Raw genomic sequence first — 23,985 nt, forward strand, 5'->3', positions numbered from 1 at the left:
AATTCCTAAAATGCACCACTGCCTTCAAAACAACAGCAAAAAAAGAAAAGTAACATTCAAATCCCATGCAAGAATATGCCTGCAAAATCTGATAGTCCACTGAAGCCTACTCCTCTGTTCTGTTACTCTTGTCACCTTTCTCAGAATATTTAGCTGTATTTGAAAGACTTAATTGCAAACCCCAGCAAAGAATGACCGCCAATATTAATATCTCAGTGAGCTCTTGTAATTATGATGTTGAGATGAAGGGTTTGAACATTCTGGGTTTGTGCTTTTGTGTTAGGTTTTCTGGTTAATATAATTGTTCAGAAAATATTCTGGTCTGATAAAAGCAGCAGCTAGGAGTTGAGTAGTATGAAGTACTTGTCTCCTATTATCAGAGATTCTTAGAGAATAATTTAGCCAAAACCCAAAAGGCTCCTGCAGTGTTTGAATAGCACTTTGCAACAGCATTCACAAACACATTCTTAGTGAATACATTTCGGCTTGGGTCAGAGCTCACCCTTAGCAACAGAAAACATCCTGGTTTGACCTCTCAAAATCAAAAGCAGTTATTTAAGGGAAATTACTCCAGAGAATTAGCTGTATATGAACAATGCATAAAACAAAAAGGGGAAGATAAATGCTATGTACTCAGCAGATAAAATACTCAACATTTTAGCTTCACAAGCAAAACTGAAATAGCTCAAGAAACTCCTGAGTGACCAAAAGCACTTCCTTTTAGCACAGCCCATAAATGTATCAAGTAGCTGAAAAACAATTTCAAAATGTTAATTCAGATAGATGTAGCAGAAGAGCTGGTTTTGCATCTGAACTTGAAACTAGGAAGGATTTAATCAATTCTTATTATCTTTTTATTACTGACGGAGATGATTATCTTTCCATGTATCTCACACTTTGCTGAAGCTTGCTTAGTTCATTGACATCAGAAAAACATAAAATAACAAAGGGTGAGGAGGAGAAATCAGTCTAAAGGATGAAAACATGCAATACCTCTAATCGCTGTATCCTTCCCTTGAAGAACATGAACAGAGAAGAATTTGGATAAGCAGATTCTTTTTTTGCAAGAATTTCTTTTGCCTCTTTCAATCCTGCCTTGTTATCGCTGCCGTCAAGGGCAAAAAAGGGGCGAACCACTGTGTGGTACCACAAGAGAGCCAATCTAAAAGAAATGTAAGAGTAAAAATGATTACAGCTTGTAAACAGAAATTTAAGGATTACATTCTACACAGAGAAACTTTTAAATTATTCTGAAAGACAAAGATAGACATGAATCTTTTATTATGCAATCTGGCTTTAAAACAAACACAATGCTACTGCCATACATCAACATACTCCTAAACTGCACCTGAACATACAATTCAGTGCATGTCACCCAAAGGCAAGGTAACAATCAAGCTCATTGCATCAAAGCAGTTGAGCCTTTAGAACTCCGTTAATTTTGAAAAAAGAAAAACTAACAGGAAAACTTTGAAAACTAATTGTTCATTAGAGAGGAAAAAAAAACTCTCCAAAAAACCCAAAACCTAACAAAAAAAAAATCAACAAAAAACCTAAACACACATCAGCAGACACACTTGAAATCAATGTCAAAAAGAAATACATCCTGTTTTCAGAAGGGCAGACATCTACATGACCTACATCGCTCCTGGAAACCAGGGCAGAGCACAAAGATTTCCAAGACTATCTTAAGGAGGAAACATTCCCAAAAAATATAATTTTTTTCCCCAGAAAGGAGAAAGAACGAATCAACAGGAACATTTAATCTTAACCTTTTTAAAACAAACAGAAATCCAATTCTCCTGCTGGTCAATGTTTCAAAAGTAACATCTTATAGTACCTGCAGTAGATCCAGTAATAAAAGGATTAATTTGTAGATAATGTAATAATAATTTATGAGGGTAGTTTAAATTACGTCTACCTCTTAAAAAGACCTGAATGCAGTATGAAGTCTTGGAAAAAGAATACACAAAAAATACTCCTTTAAAAATACTATAAGGAACATCTCATTTTACTAAGATTCTAAAATAAATTAAAAAAAAAATTAAAAAATTGAAAAGATCTTGGGCTAATAGTAAGGAAAAACAGCTAAATGAGATCAATGACTCAGACAAAATAGTATGCTCTCCATAGCAGAGAATGTAATTCAGGTAAATCTACACAGACTTCGGGGGAGCTTCTATTTACTCTGCTGGCATTTAAGTAACTAGACATGAGAACTGCAGGTACTGAAGAATACAGCAAAATATTGACACAAACCCCAAATATATGTAAATAATTAACAGCAGAGAGATCTCATACAATAGTAAGTGATGAATTTACTAAACCATGGCACGTTAAACAACAAACTACGAGTTTATTTTACCTGCTGTTGTTTCCTTTAAAGCAACATGACCTTTTGGTTTTGACTTTTCTCCAGTTACTTACTTTTAGTACTAAGTTATCTACCAAAGCATTTCAATATAGCTACTCACGTAGCTAAAGGGGCCTTCATGTCCTTACTTTCACTTGCATACATCAGTGAGGAAAGCCCCTGTAGGCGGTCTCCAGGAAAACCCAGCAGGTTGATGATTTTGAGCAGGTTTGGGGGCACCATGGATATGCAAAGATGAAAAAGTCCATATCCAAAGCTAACAGCACCTTTCAGTCTGTTTAGCGAATCCTCCGTTACACCTTCTGCAGCAATATGATTATCATTTGCAGCATCAGAAGTCAAGGATTCCTGAGTTGTTTTCTTCTGATATATTTCCTGAAGTGTGTTAATGTCCGTATAGCACTTATTGTAAATTTTCCAGGCTTTTCGGAGTATCCACCCACCTTTTATGTAAGCTAAAAATCAAAGGAAAAAAACTACTTCAAGGACACATTTCAGAAGCCATTTTAAGTGGTAAATGCTATTTCACAAACTCTAGGATGCTCTCTCCATTTGCATTAACTTCTTGTACAAAGGATTTTGTAATAGCTACTGTTCTCTCAAAGAGGTCTTGCGTACTGGGCACTACAAACTTAAGTGTTCACAACCACAGACTTTACAATACGCAACACAAAGGCACTTCCAGTCAGCTACACAGCAATACAACTGTCAGAAAGAAAGAGAGAAATCAAAGAACTTCACACTGGATCTTGCTCCACTATACAGCACAGATGAAAGAGCTGCCTGGCAAACAGAGAAAAGCAAAACTCAAAAGAGACTACATCTCTTCCCTTAAGCCCAAATTCTGTTAAAAGACAGTCGATAGCAAAATACCAAGAAGAGCCTTTCCTTTGGGATAGATAGTAAGATTTTCAACATCATCATTTCCCTGCCCCTCACATGAATATAATGCCTTTATGATTAAAAAAAAAATGGAAAAAAAAGTAAAGCATGCAGAAATTTTATGGTTTTAAATTATTTCTCAGTTGCCTAACTTCCTCAATTTCAAATGCAATATGAGTACTTGAATTTCCCTAAAAAATATGGTCTTGAGGATTCTCAGCTGAGAATGACAGAATACTCGGTCTCACTATGATTTTTATAGGAGGGTAAAAGAAGGCCTGATATCTAAAATAAAGATTTGCCTATTTACACAGCAATCATCTTGTAAGCACATCCTTGGATAATGACAAGTGTTAAACAGGATACAAACAGAATATCCTTGTACACATTAATCGTAAAAGCAGACACCAGCATTATGTCTGTGATAGAGTCCTAAGAGTTAGGAACTGCAGTGACGAAGACAGTAACTAAAAATAAAATAAAATAAAAACATGATTATAGCAGCAGTCTTCTAAACAAATATAACCAAATTTGCAGAGATAAGTGTTATAACTAATGCCAGAATTAGATCATAACAGGTGGTGTGTGTCAAAGAAAAGAAAAATGCTATTAATACCAAACAACTCCTTACAAGTCTTTGATGCCTTTGACAAAAATCCTTCCAATCACAAAAAAACCCAAAACATTTCTAGAGAAAGTAATATCACAGACTAGGCTACGTTTTTTTGGATTCTTGTTGTATGAGGAAGGGATACGGCTAGTTTGGTAGTCTTAAAAAACTGTACTGAGAAAGACTGCAACATTTGTATTCTCAGTAGTGACAGATGGGTTCTGTCAACATGAACTTGAGGTATTAGAAGAAATTAATCCTCTATCTTGAGATCCATATTAAAGCATTATAATAAAAATGGAAACCCTTGCCTTGATTCAGATGCATTACAAGACTAACATTACTTCATTTTTAAGCAATTAGGTCATTTTTTGCCTGCACAGAGTACTTTAGAAGTTATGTGGCTCACCACAAGATGAATCCTCAGACAGCTACGCACAGCAATGCAGCACACCAATAATAAGAACATCCCCACATTTTACTTATCCTACAGTAGTGTTTCTCCTAATAGCTAACCACTGTGTTTCAATGCAAGGACAAAACAGAAAGGATGTGTTAGGTGGAAAAAAAGTATAGTTTTAGGCTTTACTTCCATTAGCATGCTGTCATTAACCCTAAATAATTTACATACTACTGATATACCAATATGAAACAATCAAACAAATTATAACAATGAATTCCTAACTTTTTTAACATAAAAATTTATATTAAATTTTAACAAAAAAATTTCATGCTGATTTCCCAGCATGAAAGTAGTCAGACCCATGACAGTAGTGGAAAATATCAAGAAAAGGTAGTTCAATATTGCCATGGAAAGCCAATGTAAATTTCTGTGTTACCAACTTTATGATCAAACTATTTCTAATACATCCATGAGGGTGGAAAAGAAAATGTGTTAAGCATATGAGAAAGCAGATTGCATGTCATCATATGCTTCTTGTCAAACTGTTCCATAAAGACAAACAAGAAAATTTTCACCCATCCACCGATCAGAAGTATTTGTCTGCCTTTTTTTTTTTTTTAATTACAGTCATTTCAATAATCTGGTGGCTGTTTCTGTACAGAAATATGATAAAAACAGAGGATGTTTATACATAAACAGAAAGATAATGTATGTTAAAAACCAAAATAATGGACCCAACAGTTCAGCAATGGCAGTAAGTAGCATTTAGCTGCTTGGAATTTTAACTAAAGATTCCAGGTATATTTTTTTACTCAGCATATACTCAGGTATATTTTTTAACTCAGAGTTACCCAAATGTACTGCATGTTGTGCAGTGCTCTCTCTGCTACCCACTTCAGTTCTCTGAGCAGCAGACAAGAGAGAAAAGAACAGACACCACCCTCAATTACAGCATCCAACCAAATAATGCAGCTGCAGAATACATACTGAACCAAAGAAAAAAAGCTTCAAGAGCGAGGGAAAAAAAACAACCACCACAAACAAAAACCCAGAACTGCATCAAAAATAGCAAGGAAGTCTTTCTGCAGCACTAAACACACAGCAGACAGAAATATCCCCTGAATTTCTGCTAGCTACAGCCAAACACATTCCTGATGCCACAGCTTGGAAGAAAACAAGTTTGCACATCACAGAAAGCATTACGTCCTTGTTTGAAAATCTTAGGTGTTATTTTAAATAATGTGAATGTTATTTCCCTGATTCCTTTCGACTGATCAGCAGGGTTTTCACCAACAATCTAGTCTGTTTGCCATCTCTTGGTCTTCACTGATTTGGTGAGAACCTGAGAATGCGCTCAAACTTTATATACGACCTTGACCACATTTTCTATAAACTCGTGGATGTTTTAAGCATGTTTTAAGATTATGGAAGAGATGCAGGAATGCAAGAATACATTAGAGATGGCTCTGCAGTCCAGAGAAGGAGTATATATTCAACACGACAGGATTAACCTCTTCGGCATACAAGGACACACTCTGGTGGCCACAGAATAAGAACTGATTCAGCAGTTCCATCTTCAACACACTTCATTTAAAATTACTTTCACTGGCAGTTTGTCAGCAGCCTGGACTTAATGGCCTCTTTTATCTTGCATCAAGCACACAGATCCTTCCCATCTTTGCTACCCATCTTCACACCAACTCCTCCAACGCCTCTATGAGAACACGCAAAGGACTCCAATTTGCCTAAGGAAAATCAGTTGAATGCGACCATTGGTATGAAAAAAGCAAAAAGCATGATCTGTAGCAACCCATCTCATCCTACACCATTACCTACACAAAGATAGAAGAACACTTCTGCAAGTGTACCCATCTTGGAATGTTTCAACTGGAACTGTGCTCCTTCTTAAAAACAATCATCCTTATTGCTAACCTTATACTGCAACTTTATGATCATGCTTTATTAAAAGGATATCATGCAAAAATATATCTAAACATGAAAGACACAGCACACCTGATAACTCTTGTTTTACAAATGAGAGCACAGCCAAGTAGACTTGACAGTCTGCTACAATTATTTGTCTTTGTAGACGATCTATCATGGATAGAGTGGATTTTCGTCCATCAACCTGTTTGGAATATACAAAGACAGAGCACAGCAAAGTATTAACAAAGATAATAGACAATACTTCTCTAAATCTGAGAAATCAAAAAAGGCAAAATTAACTGCAAGTGGTAGTATTGCTACTAAACTAATTCAGCATTTTGAAGTGCAAAACTATGCTAGAATTCCTTTGACAGGTCATCAAGCAAAATCCTACTTGATAGAGAAATTTTACACATATACTAGCAGTTATTTTTCCTAAGGTTCTACAAATATTCAGAACAGATTTAAATTTCATTTAATTTTTACTAAATGCATCAGACATGGAATTAAAAGATGTTAGATAGGAAAAGCACAGAAAGAGGTATATGACAATTGGCAGGGAAAACATAGTGCCTCTTAGGAGCAGAGAGTGAAGTATGTCAGGTTCAATACTTTTTAGCAAGTAAACTAAATACTGAAGAGAAATGGCTTTCTTTTTCTGCTATGTCACACTAGACAGGCCATTCACTACACATTTCTATACTAATACTTTTACTAGTCCTCAATCTTCATGCTTCATTCTTCCTTTATTATTTAGAATGAAAAATCTAAAAAAGGAAGGAAAATTCCCTAGGAATATTCCTCGCTCCCAGCATTCTGCAGCCTCAACGTCATGACTTTTGAACATTACTAGAGCATGTATGAATTAAAATTAGTCTGAATTAGACAGGCTACAAGCTTCCTGACATAATTTAAGAGATCACTAATTTGACATGTTAAAAAACAATTACTAACAAAACACAACCTGCTGCTCTAAAAGAGGAATCACCTGAGATTGTGTATTTTACAACAATTAGGAAATCCAAGCAAAATATTTCACTTCATTTCCAAGTTTATCATTTATCTCAACTGCTCTTCACATATCAAAAATAATTTATTCAAAATACAAGGAGGACAGAAAGGAAGTTTTCAGAAATACTTATCCAGTAGACAAATCCATATTTTAGAAATTATGTTCTTACATTCTTTTTAATTTTATTCTTGATTGTTTCTATAACTCCAGCTTCTTCACTTTCACAAAGTTTCTCTGTAGCCTTTAAGTCATCACATGCCAGTTGCATTTTCTCTTCTTCAAATGTCATCATGGCATTCTACCAAAAACCAAACACATTTAAATGATAGAAAGCACAAATAGTTTTATTTCTACAGAAGCTATGGATAGTAAAAGTTTCCCTAAAAATTTGAGAATAAAACTTCTTTAAACAAAAGTACACACATAAGTACAAATATTTTCAACACAGAAACACCAAACTAGAGAATTGAGTACTTTATCAACATTTCAAGACAAATCAACTCAGAACTCAGTAAGTCCTTGCTCCCATCTCAGAGCTTCATATGCAGTCAAATTGAATGCACTGTCATGATGAATTTATACAAATTCATTTTCAGTTATTGTTATGTAAGGCATGATTTGTATCTGTGCAGGTACTGCTTTTATGTAATAAATTCATATAAATAACAGGCCTCCAAAGTCAGTAACAAGAAACAGCTATTACATTTTTCAAAATAATAATCACAGTCCCTATATAGGTAGGAAGAAAAAGAAACCGCATCTGACTCCAACTACTGCTGAATTTCAGGACAAGTAAGTTCTTTTCTTGGAGCTTTATTAAACAAAAGCTCTGAATGACACAGACACACCAAGTGCTGGTGCTATATTTAGAACAGCAGCTAAGCAAGATACATTCAAGATCCTCTGATGCTGCACTCTGATGTTACACTGGTTCAGCACATCAATTCAGATAAGCAAGCCTGAGAGATCGTCCCTCTTTCCTTTCTCCCCTCCAGTGACTTAAAAGAAAGCATATGCCCCAGCAGATGTCCTAACCAGTGTATTTGGCCATATTGCATACAAGAAAGAATTCAAATTTATTTCATTTACAAATCATGTATTTCTGATACATTGTAATAAATTCTGTCTTTAAAAAGAGTATTACCATGGATAATTTCTCATGAGACACAGGATTAAACAGTAAAGTCAGAATAAGGACAGTCTAAAAAATAAGATTTAAACATTTTCTAATACACTTGCTCAGTTTTATATAAGGTATTATCATTTCTAATTTCTAAAAAGCATTTAACAGACTTATCTTGCTCATTATGACTTTTTAGTCAATCAATATTCTCATATATCCAGAAAGGAAGTAAAGTCAATGGATTGAATTAACAACCTTCATGCAGCAGCATGGATGGAGAAATCTTCAGTAGCAAATGTTATCAGAAAAACAGGCATTTGTGAGTTTTATTTCAATTAATTAATTAAATAACTTCACTGCTCACTTAAGAGAGTGTTTTATTATGCCTCTGTTAATGGAACACATAAATATTTCATACATTGAGAAGCCTAATCACAGAACCTTTACTTTATATTTAAACCACACAAGTAAACAAGCTTTACATGATGTGATGCCTTGTTCTCTAGCTACATTTAATCTAAAAATTTGAAAAAAATTAGTTTCATAAAAATAACCAAATTTAGAGTATCCAGCATTCTGAACACACACATGCACATACAAAGATGAACCAAAACAGATGTATACTCTGTGCTCTCATCTACTCACCAAAAAGCTGACAAAACTGGCTCCAAAACTCATTAATGGGCTATGGTTTCTGTAAAGAAAACAGAAAATAGTTAGTATATTTGTACATATTTCCTGTCATAAAGATCAATATTGCATTTCTTAGGTTTAACTCATATGTTTGTAAATAAATCTTGGTGGGTTTTTTTTGTATCAAAGAGACACAGAAAATTAAAAATCTGCCAATTCTACTCTTCCCTTGTGATCTATCACTACAGCTTTGTCCTACCAGACAAACGTCAGCCAGTTGTATTAAGAGATTCCCATTTCCACCCTTCTATGAATTTAAGCTAATCTACCCAGATCTAAAAAAACCGCATCTACCACATGACAAAGTTGTTGTAAATGTAAGGTTCTTATAAGGCTTATGGTTTTATATATATTCAACTTTAGAATATGTATCTTACTACACTGTGTAAAATAGTTTTAAGATGCTTCACCTATTCTCTTTGCAAGGCTATTCCCAAAGGGTGAAATCAACAGCTAGATCAAAAAAACACAGGCAACCAAAACCTTGGTAATATATATGGGACAGGTTTCAAGCTTCAGTACAACTGTAGTCACACAGACCATGAGAGTACAGTAATGTCACACAGAAGGCACTTGAAAAAATTAAAATGTCAGAATCTCAGTGGTACCATGGATCCACACCATTCAATGGTGAGCTGCCAGGTTATATGAAAACACAAACTTCCAGGATTAAAGAAGTATCATTTATGCTACACATACATATATATATAGTTACAGTACAGCACTTAATTTTTTCCCAACTTTATTCTGCAACCATTAGATTAAAGCAGAATTTTTAAAATACCACAGGCATTTAAAAAACAAAGAGAAAGAAGTATATTACTAAAACACAAATTTCCAGTAGTGAACCTGTATTATATAATACAAGAGTTTCGTTTGTTTTTTTTAAAAAAGAAGCAGTCAGCAATGTTTCACACACCCCCACCCCCCTTTTCTCACTTTGTGATTTAGCATAAATATTTAAAAGCAAGGACATGAACAAGAATAATACGAAAGAAAAACAGGGAAGATAAACAAAGCAGAAAAACCTTCCCTTTTGATGCACATTGCTCAATTCTGGATATAACCTGTCATATGTTTTCATTCTTTTTCAAAAGAAAATAGGTTGGGTACTTCCCCCCTTGTTGGCACGTCAACAAAGAACAGCCACCAGTAAATGTCTCTGCTGTTCAGTACCTGGACTGTTCTCTACCAGCAGCTGTGTTTCACGGGGCAGTAGCAATCAGCTACACAAATTACACTCACTGCAGCTGGCACTTCCAGCATGAACTCCTGCTGCAGAGGGCATGTGGCTCTCTCATAATCCCCCCTCCCAACGCATGAGGTGTGTGGGACCCATTCAGCAGCCAGTCTTACCACCATACTCAACACAACCTTCACCATACATTTCAAGGTCACACCTCCTGCATTATCAACACCCAACTGATCTAAAACTGCAAAACAGATCAGGACAAGAAATTTTTACATATATGTCCTTAAGTATGAAGTTGCATTTACATCATACTTTCAAGGAAGCTCAGAAATAACCCAAATGTTTCATTTTTGAGTTTCCTCAGATCAATATACACAGAGAGAAAGTAGTTCTGGGGAGTTAAAAAATGTTAAAGTAATGTTAAAAAATGAAGCAGCTAGTTACAGCTGAGAGGCAACTGGTCTCTACAGACTAGAAAATATACTGAAGCCCTTACTGCAAGCACTAAAAATTTCCGAAGTATTTTAATGTATATTTGTCTGAGTACAACTGAGTTTTTTCCCCAAATACATATTTATCTTTTCAACTGATCTTTCAACACTGCTTCCACACTTGTATTCTTGACACTCACTTTGTTTCCAATTCCATCCCCCACAATCAAAGGCAAAACAGTGAAAAAATCAAGAGCCACATCGTTCTATTCTGAAATTATCAGTAGCTTTAATACAGGAGATAACTGTCGCAGATCAGTTCTTTTTAACTTTCAGTCACTCAATCTATAAAAAGCATTGCCATTACAGCACATATGGGCTGTAGCACAAAAGGACCCTGAAGCAAAAAAACATGAGGCATAATATTATATGATGTCTGGGAGATGCTTCTGTTGAGACCATGGGGTTTGGCAATCAAAACATGAAAACTTCACTGCAGGAGCTCCTCACACAGAGTTTGTGACATCACTAAACAAAATAAGAACACTTCTGCCATATTCCTAAGTAGTCGCTGTAGTCACTATAACTGCAGCTTTATGGAAGATCATTTAGTAAGGTTAATTTCAGTGTTTAAAATCCATTTTAAACAACAACCATGTTCTGTGCTCAGTCTTTGTGACTATTACGTTGAATTATAAATTCTTCAACAGCTTAGGGCTATCTTTTCCTTGAGAGCTAGGAAAAAAGTTTGCAATGGCACAATCCTGTCCCAGTAAAAACTAAGATGTGACTAACGATGACAATAAACTTCTGAGAAAAATATAATTCCACAAAAATAACCCTTGGCTCAAGCTCCTTATAAGTGACCTTCAGCTTCAGACATGATTTTACATCTTTTTTGACAGATACCAAAAAGTTAAGATACAAAGCAGCACTTGGGAAAATACTAGCAGCAAACCAATGGCCATATCAATGTTGGCAGGAGTTATGGAACTGAATACAAATTAACACTGGGACACTGCACTACCCAAGTTGTCCTTATGGCTTTGAAAGCAATAGCCTCCATTAAGTAAAGAAAAATCTCAAGACTTTTAATTAGCTCAAAGAAAATAAGAACCAGTCTCCGGACATATTTTGTAAAACACCGTTTGCCCCTCAGCTAGGAAACTAGGACTCAAAGATATCTTTATTGTAAGAAATTGTGCTATTAACACCATTACTAAAAGATACCACAGTAAAAGGTTCTACGTATCAATATGTACCAATACAGTTGGTACATGTAACTACACTTAAGTCAAAAACTTCAGAGCACTGAAGTAGAACTTTCTTTCGGGTGTATAAATCAGCGTTACACGAGACATTGCTTCTCCCAGTAAACCCTGACTAATTTGACTCATATCATGGCATATCTTTAAGACAGCAATTCAATTTCAGAAGAAAGGTGTTTGCCATGCCGCATTTTCACACATGATGATAACATTCAAGAGTTTTAAGCCTTGGCTTGATAATGCTGAGATTGTACAGCCCAATTTTACCACAAAAAATAAATCAGAACTGAAGCACATAAAACCAAACAAACAAACATACATCTCGGTTACTCCTCAGTATTTTCTTTTTTTTTCTACAGCAATTTCCAAGACAGTATTCCCCTTCCAAATACATCAGCTTCTAAAGCTACTTTCTAAAGCTACTTGAGCCTAGCTCAAGTTTAAATTTAGAGTAATGTAATTAACCTGCCAACATTTCCTCTCTGCTTTTCTAGGCATTACTACTTTAACCACAGTCCACTAAGAATTCCAGTCATCATACCAATACTGACACTCAAATTGAAACAAATTATTTTCCTTCAGAGTGGGAGAGTAAAGCATAATGGCATGTAAGTTCTCAGATAAATACAGAAGCAGCAACTAAATATTTTAAAACAAGAAGAAATATGTGTAAATATAAAGGTAAGGAATTTATTGCAACAACACAGAAGTCCTTTGGCCATTATTCCATCACAGATTATTCTAAAATTTGTTCTAAAAATTATTTGTGAGACTACAAACATGACAGATCTACATAAGTATACATCTCAGCCAATACTGGTATATGAAATACTCAAGGTAATTTAAGTTCACAGAAGCATTATGGTATTAAGACACACTGAAAACTGAATATGTCAGATCTTGGTTTAGTTTACATTTCAGCAGCAGCCCAAATTTGTTTTGTTAAATTAAACCTTACCATACACTTCTGTTTTGACTAGAAATACACAACCAAACAGAAATTCAGAAATATAGAAATAATTCTGTAGTCCTGTTCCATCTAGTTTTTACTGACTTGTTTTGTCCTTCTACAAATTAAGAGGGGATTGCTTTGCTCTAACTTAATATATTACTAGAAATAGTAGATCAAAAAATGAGTGAAAAGTCTTTACAGTATTTGTATCTTTCACAGAGTTAATTTCTTCAGTGTTAAAATAAGATCTGTTTACTATCATACCTCTTCTGCCATGTCCACCAAACCTGACTTCTGAGTAATAAACTCAAATTTTAGTTTAGCTTTCTTCCATCTTCCCTTGGACTACTACCTGCCAGATACTGCCCCATATGGGGCAACCTCCCTCTACTCTTTCCACCACTTCTTTCGGTGACATCACCTGTCTCTGTCATGAAGACCACAAAAGCATCACACTCAATATGATTATCTCCATGCACTCAGGTCTTGGAAGATTTAAACTGCAGAACACTTAAAGTATTTTTAATCTATCCACATAACTGGAAGATTGGTGCTGGTTTTTGTGCATCGCTATTGCTATAACATACTCTGCCTAGCCTTGAGCAATGAAATCTTAACTTGCCGAGATACGCATTTATTGCACATTTAGAATACCACTACTAAAGATCACTTCCCTTGTAAATAACTCTCCTTTCTATACATCCATCTAGCACCTGCTCCTCTGCCTATAGCTGCAATAAACAAAAGCACACAGAGCTGCTACCAGGGCACTCATGATTTATTCTCACGCTGCCAATCCAGATGCTATCATCCTTCTCCCAACCAACTGACGTCAGTTCCCGCTCTACTGTCCTTATCTTTAGAGAAGCTACTGAAGCATCTACTAAATCACTTAATTCTTGCACTTAAGGTTCCTTTGCTGAGCTACATAAGCAAGAATTTTAATAGTGATTAGACAGCCCATACATGGGCTATAATCTACCTACTGATCAATGCTGGCTTAATGTCACCTTGTCTCAACTTGTATTTGGGTCAAAAGTATTTTGAGCCAGAGTCAGCATTTTAAATTGGTAATGTGAGGTTCAAACAACTATCCACAAAAGGGAATTTCTGGTCCGTTGCTGAAGCTCGTATGTCTGTTAATATATATAATGTAACATGTCAACCTTAATGTCATTTTTTTTTTAGGTAATCATACTAAACTTTTTTCCCATTTGCTCCAGCTTACGATTCTACTCTATGTTCTGCTTTACCCTAGCAGGTTGTACAGCAAGCTTTTCTATATTGGCCCCATTCTTTAAATCTTTACACTTTGTCTTAGAATCACATTTCCTCTATATCATCTTCATTTTCTTCTTTGGAAATGACCTCATTATATACATTTTACTTATCATCTTATACGATTTGTCTTTCCATTCAGATGGAAGTTGAAAACTTTATCAAGCCTTCTCAGATGTAAGAGTCATTCATGCAGAATCAAACATTTCCCTGGTAGGAGACAGAAGATTGTTGGATTTCTTGTGAGATAACATTCCTGATCTTATGATATATGCCCTGGCACCCAGGAGAGCCAACCATGTCCTGGAGTGCATCAGGCAGAGAGTTGCCATCTGGTCAAAGGATGTGATTGCCTAGTCTGTGCTAGTCAATCTCACAAGTCCTGTGTGCAGTTTTGGGCAGTGAAATATAAGAAGGATATTAAGCTATTAGAGAGCATCCAAAGGAAGGCAATGAAGATGGTGAAGGGCCAAGAGGGGAAGCCGTATGAGGAGAGGCTGAGGTCACTTGGTCTGTTCAGCCTGGAGAAGAGACCCCATTGCAGTCATAACTTCCTCATGAGAGGAAGAGGAGGGACAAGCACTGATCTCTTCTCTTTGGTGATCAGTGACAGGACCCCAGAGAACGGCCTGAAATTGTGTCAGGGGAGATTCAGACTGGATATTAGGAAAAGGTTCTTCATCGAGAGGGTGGTTGGGCACTGGAACAGGCTCCCCAGGGAAGTGGTCAGAGCACCAAGTCTGACAGAGTTCAAGAAGCATTTGGACAGCGCTCTCAGACATGTGGTGTGATTCATGGAGTAGTCCTGTGAAGGGCCAGGACTTGAACTTGATCATTCCATGGGTCCGTTCCAACTCAGGATATTCCATGATTCTATGATTTATGATGTGAATCAACATTTAGCTAAAACTCCTGATTTTATTTGACACTCTCTTCTCTCCTCTTAGCTGGAGGAAGTTTTTAAATAATTTTTGAATTGCAAATGCTTTTAGGAAGTAAAGAATCAGCAAAAAAAAAAAAAGTCTTTTGACAGTTTCTTTCCTTCCTAAATGTTTAGGAATCCAAAAAACTACAAGGGGAAAAAGAACATTCCAGTTCCAGCTTTCTTGCTAATGTCAGAGTGGTTCACCAAAACAATACCATCCCACGGGCTGACTGAGGGCTCCATCGCTAACGCCTATGTCCCTGGTTAACCTCCACATCTCTTGTGGCTTCCAGAAGTACTCAAAGTTTAAATCGATGAGAACTATGATGGTCTCAGCATTGTTCAAGCTGAATAGAAAGATTGATATCTGACAGTTTCAAATATGAGTTTGCACCATGGGGACCTGACACAGCTACCAGCATTAAAGACAGTGGTGCTGTCTGTTGCAGCTTTATGAAAATATAACACCCACTGGTATTTGATTTATGTTCAGAATGTTATCACCAGTGATAGATGGAGGATCTGGACTTCTTAAAAAAAATAAAATTCATGAAAAAGCACATGCAGTTTCTGACGCTACCTGCAGATGATTTTTTAAAACCCTGATATCTTCCTTGAAGCATAATTTAGAAAAAAACAAGTCACACACTACGCCAGACAAAACATTAACTGCTTTAGCGTGATAGTCAATGCAGTTCCAACTACATGTTGTATCTGACACACAACTGACATATTCATCTGACTTCTTCAGATTCTATACAGAAATATATGACCTCTGAACACCGAGAGACAAAATACTACTCTCCCATGCCCAACACAGAAATAATGGTTCTATAGCCCATTCAAAGTACCAACGCTATTCAAAGGCAAGGTTTATGTGGTTATACATATGAAACACAGTTGGAATTCCTACCCTGGTTTCCTCAGGGACTGCATTATGACCAGTTTTCAAACATGACTGATTCTGGGCTCAGCAGTCAGCTTTCTGGAAGATGCAAAAGTGCAGAATACGAAAGAAAAACAGATCCCACCTGTCCCACAAAGACAGAAGCATTGATTTGAACTAATTATTCATAAGATCTTTAAGTGGCAAATTAAGTGAAAATTAAAGTAATAAAAAGTAAAAGCAAAACTAGTCATTTCTAAGAAACAGTTTTAAGTAGTTTAAATGATGTGGCTACTGAAACTGAAGCTTGGCTGAATGATTGAGTTTCCAAATAGTTTTGTAGGTTCTTAAACAGTTTTCAAAATAAAAAGACCTCCTTTCCTCCCTTCACTTCTGCCTTTCATCTGATAACTCTTAAGCTTCTGGAACAGAGCTAAACTACCTGCATAAGCAGTAGTTTAGAATTAAGACTTTCTATAAGAAAGGTCACTTGAAATACAGACAACTGTCAAGTTAAAAAAGCTGCATCCCATCAGACATCTTTGAGCTCTAGTGCCACAAATTACAAACATCTACATTAAATTATGGAGAGCTCCCAATAGCTGCTCATTTGGCTTACCAGCTCCATTTAGGATGGGTTCTATTTCATAATTCCAAGCACATACCAACAAAAACATACTCATTAAGACTGCAAGCAAAAAAATATGTAATAGCATTACTTAAGTCCTTTCAGGAAGAATACATTCAAGACAAGCACAGAACCCAAAACTGTTGGGAAAAATGTACATGCCTCCAAAATTCAAATTTACAGGAAGTTAAGCATACTTTGCTGTATCTTCTCTCCTATGTCAAATACATTTTCAACATACAGTTAACATGCAATTCAATAAAGGTCTATTAGTCCACAGCAAGATGAACCATGCTATAAATTTTGGGACAAAGTTTTTAAATGACTATGAAAATCTCCAGCTCTAAGACAGCAATTATCAACTTATGATCCACAAACCATTCATCCTATGAAGCAATTCCTACTTCCTCCTTGCCGGTGGTGTTTAAAGGCCAGGATCAAAAAGTACACTGAACTCAGAGGCACTTCTTGATAAAATCAAAAAAAGAAAAGCCTGCACCCGGAAAAAAAGATTGGCAAGTTTCTGCATTTAAGATATCTTTAGTAATAAACCTCCTAGATAAACAAGAGAATAGTTTGCAGAAGAGATCATTATTCACTCTTTCAAGGGAGGATTAAACTACATTTTGAGAACAGGAATCTTAACAATTTTACTCCCTAGCACTACTTTACAATGTAAGAAGCATCACATATTTAGAATTCCTAGACTACTTTCAGATTCACACTACTGAGAGAAAGCAATGGCACAACACAACCAAAAGCGGAGGAGAGGAAACACCATTGAGTGCTCCTTAACCGGCATCTTAAAAAATTGCACAACACAAAAACAAGCAATTGAACAGTTGATGACTCCAACAGAAAGAAATACGCAAGAAATAAGTAACTCTTAGGGTGCAACTTCACAAGACAGAAATGTGACACTTAGGCACACAGTTTAGTGGTGGTCTTGGCAGTGCTGGGTCAACAGTGGGACTTGATGATCTTGGAACTTATGCATGTGAGGAATGCAGAATCGGACCTTACCTACCACCTGCAACATTCCAGTTAGTTCTATACAACAGTACTGTGCGTGTCACATAACAATATATGCTAAAGACTGAATGAGGTCTTTAATATTAGACCATTGCAGGTACACAATAAAGTTGTTATTCCATTATTATTAAGGGGAACGTCCTTAATTTGTCTTACTCCCCGCACTCTACTTCCAACCATCCTTTTTGTAAACAAGATTTAAGTACATAAGTACACCATCACTATGAAGTTCTATTTTAAGTCAAGTGAAGTCTTATTTAATCACACAGACAACAGCAATATAGTGCATATTAATTATTTAGAATGTATGCGCAATTACAGCAGCTCAAGCTCGGGTGGAAGACATCAGTCCTCACAAAAAAAAGCCAGGACAGGTAGGGGTAATCTTTTCTTTAGGAGTGACTTACACAGCTGTGCTAATGCTGTTCATACCAGATGCCTACTTAATGCAGAAACCTAGACATGATGTATGTAGAGATTACGAACATAATCTTACAGCCTGAAGATAATCACAGAAGCACTCAGGGACCTTCCATTGCTGTTTTGTGGGCCAAAAACCGCATCAGATCAAATACAAGCACCAGAGCGAAACACATCCAGGACAGGTCTCCAGGCACACGTGCGTGCTTACACAGACACGACAGACAAACGCAGCCAGTGCTTCCGAGGGACCCCTGCCCGGCCCTTCCCCACCCCTCCAGACAGCCTCCACTGCACACACCAAACACCACCCCCACAATGTGGACCTGCAGCCCCTCAGCCAGGACCTCAGGGGCAAATCCCCTGAGCCAGCAGTGTGCCCTTGTGGCCAAGAAGACCAATGGTATCCTGGGGTGCATTAGGAAGAGCATTGCCAGCAGGTTGAGGGAGCTGATCCTACCCCCTCTACTTAGCCCTTGTGAGGCCACATCTGGAGTGCTGTGTCCAATTCTGGCTTCCTCAGTGCAAGAGAGACATGGAGCTCCTGGAGTGGGTCCAGCAGAGGGCAACGAGGATGACTGGGGAACTGGAGCATCCCTCTTACGAGGAAAGCATGGGGGAGTTGGGCTTGTTCAGCCTTGAGAAGAGGCGAGAGACTCAATAATGTGTATAAATAAAGGCGGGGTGCCAAGAGGATGGTGCCAGGCGCTTCTCGGTGGTGCCAAGCAAAAGGCAAAGAGGCAATGGACAGAAACTGATGCACAGGAAGATCCACGTGAATAAGAGGAACTTTATTGTGTGAGTGATCGCACACTGGAACAGATTGCCCAGAGAGGTTATGAAGTCTCCCGCACTACAGATGCTCAAGAACCGTCTGGACGCAATCCTGTGCCACCTGCTCTAGGATGACCCTGCCTGAGCAGGGATGTTAGACCAGACGACCCCACTGTGGTCCCTTCCGACCCGACCCATTCTGTGATTCCGTGCATCACGCGTGCCCCTTCCCCCCGAGAGCGCTGACCGAGGCAGGGACCGGCGGCACCGACGTCTCCGCTCCGCGGGGCCGGGCAGGGCGAGGCTGCCCGCGGCGGGGGACCCTGCGCCGGGAGAGGGGAGGGCCGCGCCGGGGAAGGGGCCGGGGAGCGGCGGGCAGAAGGGCGGCCGGGGCTGACCTGTATTTCTTGAAGAGCTGGTCGGACTCGCGGAAGCCGTTGTTCAGCAGCATGTTGATGCCGGCCAGCGCCAGCTCCGCGTCCTCGATGGGCAGCGGCGTCTCCCCGTCCTCCCGCGGCGCCGGCTGCTCCGAGCCGGCCATGACGGTCAGGAGGCACCGGGACCCAGCCGGCTCTCCTCTATCTATCTAATCTATCCACCTATCTATCTACCTACCCACCTGCCCGCCCGCCCCTTCCCGGGCGGCTCGGCGCTGCCTGGGCGCGCGCTGCGGGAGGAGCCGGGAGCGCCCGGTGCCGGCGGAGGCGCGAGCCCGGAGGTGCCGCCGCCCGCGCGCGCCGCAGCCGCCCCGCGCCCGCAAACCCTCCTGAGCGGCGGCGCGAGCCCCGCGACACAGCGCGCAGGCGCCGCCGCGGGGGCCGCGCAGGCGCGAGGGCCGCGCCGGGTGAGGGGCCAGGGGGGCAGCGGCCGTGGGGCGGCGCCTCCCGCGGCGGGGTCGTTGTGTCCCGCACCCGCAGAGCCCTCAGCCGTCCTTCGCAGGGTAACAGCTGCGGAATGCCCTGAGTTGGAAGGAATCACAAGGACCATCGAGTCCAACTATTGGCCCTGCACAGGACCATCCCCAAGAGTCACACCATGTGCCTGAGAGCACTGTCCAAAGGTTTCTTGAACTCTGTCAGGCTTGATGCTCTGACCACTACCCTGGGGAGCCTGTTCCAGTGCCCAACCACCCTCTCGATGAAGAACCTTTTCCTAATATCCAGTCTGAATCTCCCCTGACACAACTTCAGGCCATTCCCTCGAGTCCTGTCACTGGTCACCACAGAGAAGAGATAGTGCCTGCCCCTTCTCTTCCCCTCGCAAGGAAGTTGTAGACTGCGATGAGGTCTCCCCTCAGTCTCCTCCAGGCTGAACAGACCAAGTAACCTCAGCCTCTCCTCATATGGCTTCCCCTCTTGGCCCTTCAGCATCTTCATTGCCGTCCTTTGGATGCTGTCTAATAGGTTTGTGTCTTTCTTACACTCTGGTGCCCAAAACTGCACACAATATTCCAGGTGAGGCCACACAAGTGCAGAGCAGAGCGGGACAATCACCTCCTTTGACTAGCTGGTGCAGCTTTGCCTCATGCCCCCCAGGACACAGTTTTCCCTCCGGGCTACCAGGGCACTGCTGGCTCTGTTCACGGACTCTGTACCCCCGCTTTAGGGACAGCACGGCAAGCACCAGTGGGAGAGAGATGGGCAGCTGATGCCCAGCTTGGGGGTGTCTGTGTGTGGAGCTGGTGGTTTTTTCCCCCCTCCTCCATGTGTCACTTTCCCTCCCCACCCTCACACCTCTCCTCACCGTGCTGGTGGGCATTGTATGGGTGCAGGTAACTGCTGCTTGCCTGCCCTCCCTCAGGCAGACTGTCCACAGCCCTAAGGCTTCTCACAAGACCCACTGGGGTTTTTTCAGTTTTCGTGAGTGGGATGCAGCAGCCGGTGCTGCAGCAGGGCCTTGGGTGTGAAGTAGTCCAAAGTCCAAAGTCCTCCTCTGATAATGCAGCTTTCCCTTCCAAGATCAATGATTTTTTTATTGCTCTTATTTTTTTTCAGTGATTTCAGTTGGTGACCAAGGTCACTAGCACTAAGACTAAAGTTCCTCTTTTGTGACTTTTTGACCTCCCCAGTGCAAGTCTGGGAAACTAGCGTTTCTAGAAATTTACTCTCTTATCTCTTGATAGCACACTCCATGACTAGCAATATGAATTTAACTTATCTGTGACACAGGCAGGAAAAATCAGTATTTCGCAGGTTTGGGTCAGATACAAGCTACTCTTGCAGGTGTTTCTAAACTCAGGACGAATGAGAAAGTATACTTGCATAAATGTACCCATTCCAAACCAAAATGGCCAATTACCTAGACGCTGAAATTACACTCACATTGTTTTTATCCTTCTTTACAGGAAGAGACTTTCTTTGCTGTGCTTAAATTTAGGTGAATACAAATGCTATTATCAACAACCTGGTCTTGCTTCCTGACAGCTAGGATAGTGCTACAGTTGCTCTGGTGAAAAATTTAAGTATCAGACTGCTTCCCCCTCCCTTGCTAGCATACAAAAGAATGGGACCAGACATTACTTTTAAGTGGCAGCCCCTCTTCCCCGTAAAGCAAAATATCTGTGAATCAAGTAGCAGTATTTCTGTACATGCCTTGTGGGAATTGCTACCACCGCCTCGGGAAATACTCTGTACCAAAAACCTCTTGGGACAGAGCGAGGATTTTGAAAACGAGGATCTCCTGATACCAGAAGGCTTCTGAAATCTATCAGGTGTGAATGGGGCCCTTAGGCTGGTGCCAGCCCCTCTGTCTTACTGAGCAGGACTGGACACTCAGCGGTGTTTGAAGAGGACATGTGTTTTCTTACAATGAATATCTCCAAAACAGCATGATCTACACAGCCTAGAAATCCTTAAGGACTTCAGGGAAGTCAGCACAGCATGACTGGGGAACAGTGTGTTCTCCAATGTGTTTACAGGTTATTTGTGAAATTTGGACTCCAGAAATACAAACAGCCTCACTAAAAGGAAATTGCAGGTTGCAGTTTTACCACCTTTGTTCTCTGTTTCACGTGTGCACAAGACACTGCATTCCAGATTAAATTGAGGTTATTTACCAAGCACGATTCTTTGGGCAGGGGTTCATGGTGGAGCAGTTTATTATATCATTTCCCTTAGTCATATGTAATCAATTTGATCAAGAGGCAATGAATCTTCTTATGGATTCCCTGAAAACTTGTTATAGACAAGGCTAACTCCTACCTCCAAGTACTATTTCTGAGGAGCAGAGAGCCAAGTCCTTTGTGAAACACCTACTCCATTTCTCCAAAGCTAGACTCCTATTTCCTGGCCCCTGTGTTTGAATAATAGTGTAGCAGGGCTGTGTGCTCCCCAAAGGTTTTGGCCCCATGCACAAGGAGCTAGAATTCTTTTGAGATCTTCTTTCTAGCACCCAGTTGCTCCAGACCTTGCTCAGGGCTGGCACCAATAATTCATTTCCTGTAACAAATGCTTCTATGAGTATCCAATAGCTAGCTATTAATTTTGAAACTCAAGATGTAAGTAGCTAAATCAACTTTACAGAAACAGCTATAAGTGTACGAAAGAAAATTGGCAGAATGAAACTGCATTTCAACTGCTCGGTAGAGAAGTAACACATCTGAACACCATAAATGAAGCAATTTGACTTCAGCAGCAGTTTTATAGTGCCCACGTTGTTGTGATCTGCACTGCAACCTCATTTTCCTGCAGAATTGGATTGGAAATCAGTAGGGATGTAAGTCTCCCTGCCTGCCCTGTAATGGCAGATGAGGTCTTGTGATGGGTTACAGTTAGTTTGATTCACGCAGAGGATGTGGCACTGCTGATTCAGCCTGCTAAAAATGGCAAGGGGAGTGTAGAAACCACAGTGAACAGGACTACATGGATGAGTTGTGCATGTTAATCAAAGCTCATATTTACTTACCAGCCTACCTACCCTCTAAACATCTTTCCTGGGCTTTTTTGGTTAGATATTTTTTTTTAATTCCTAGTAACATACTATCATTAGCGCGATAGGCACTCTTCAGCCAACAGTTTCAGCAGAGGGGCCAGTCAGTGGCTTGCTTTCCCCTTGCCTCACAGCTTGCTGCAGTGCAGTATTGAATAACCTGTGCTGCTGTGGCCTGTTACCTCTCTCTTATGAAAACAGGTTGAGGCAACTGCTTTGTAATTACTCCAGGACGATAAAGTTATTGATGCTGAACAAGAATTGTACTTTTAATAAATAAACTGGCCTAAAATTCCCAAGACCTTTGCTCTGGTTTCCCAAAAGTTGTTAGATAAAAGATAAAGTGGCTGCCATACTCACATCCTGTAAGAGATACAGAATGGTGGTGGTTTTACAGCCCCTTTGCAGGACACTGCTGTCGTAGTTCAAGATAGCCTGTGCCTTTGACTACTCAATTGCTCTTCCCTTTGACAAGCTTTCCAAATTTCTGCCCTGTCTTTTTGCTTCTGACAGGGAGAAGTCCTACAAGTCATCATCTTCACGTACTGGTCCCTGAGTAAAAGGTAGTTTTTCGTTGGTGTTTTTCGTCTGTAAGTCTAATTGGAATTTAAGCCCTACTCATGAACTACAGAGAACAGCAGAAGTTGAAGAAGCAGGAAATAAATTATTAGAGAAAAGCTTAATGATTTATCTAAAGGATCAGAGACAAAAGAGTTAAAATCAAGGGCAGGCCTATATTCATATTTTCTTTAATATCATTTTCATACTCAGTAAATTAGGTCCCACTTGTCTCAGGGCCCTTCTCCACTCTGTCTGGATGTGGCAAGCTAACCCCTTGCTTCTCTCTCAGAGTGCCCTACATCTGATTTTGCTGGGTTTCTTTTTATCTCTCTTGTTCCCATACTCTACATCTGTCCTTGAGCACCTCAGTAAGCCTCGTACAATTTACACTTTTTAAGGTGCAGATGAAATTTCAGTAGTGGATTTAGAATATTTGATCATCAGAAATTAGGTTAGAATGACTGATCTTTTTAATAGAGAGAATTAAAATCCTTCAGAATGGAATTAACCTTTTTCCCCTGTGTTGCAAAAAGAGTCACTGTGTATGTATGTATCATGTTGGAAATACTAACTAAAATCATAAAGACATCTCCCATGCTTTTTCAGTCTCAGACACAAACCTGCAGAATCTGCTCCTGTAATTTTGAATTCCTTTTTCATGATTTGCCGTTCTAGTTCAATGTCAGAT

The 23,985-nt window shown here is 39.4% G+C and overlaps 1 protein-coding gene across 3 annotated transcripts in view; it reads right to left on the minus strand.

Moving 5' to 3' along the window:
* Window positions 1–19,539, minus strand: part of TTC39C (tetratricopeptide repeat domain 39C) — a 41,449-nt gene extending 21,910 nt beyond the window's left edge. The window contains exons 1-6 of one of the 3 annotated variants that reach the window (XM_064655056.1): window positions 19,208–19,539; window positions 8,976–9,024; window positions 7,377–7,505; window positions 6,283–6,397; window positions 2,475–2,829; window positions 994–1,162 (exon numbers count right to left, since the gene is read on the minus strand). In XM_064655056.1, the coding sequence (XP_064511126.1) occupies window positions 994–1,162; window positions 2,475–2,829; window positions 6,283–6,397; window positions 7,377–7,505; window positions 8,976–9,024; window positions 19,208–19,350 (960 nt within the window). In that variant the 5' untranslated portion in view covers window positions 19,351–19,539. The remainder of the gene's footprint in view (window positions 1–993; window positions 1,163–2,474; window positions 2,830–6,282; window positions 6,398–7,376; window positions 7,506–8,975; window positions 9,025–19,207) is intronic. The other 2 variants (XM_064655040.1, XM_064655049.1) reach the window with 2 other exon arrangements.
* Window positions 19,540–23,985: the final 4,446 nt, after the last annotated feature.

This window comes from Pseudopipra pipra, chromosome 1 (genome assembly GCF_036250125.1).
Source record: "Pseudopipra pipra isolate bDixPip1 chromosome 1, bDixPip1.hap1, whole genome shotgun sequence".
Taxonomy (NCBI): Eukaryota; Metazoa; Chordata; class Aves; order Passeriformes; family Pipridae; genus Pseudopipra; species Pseudopipra pipra.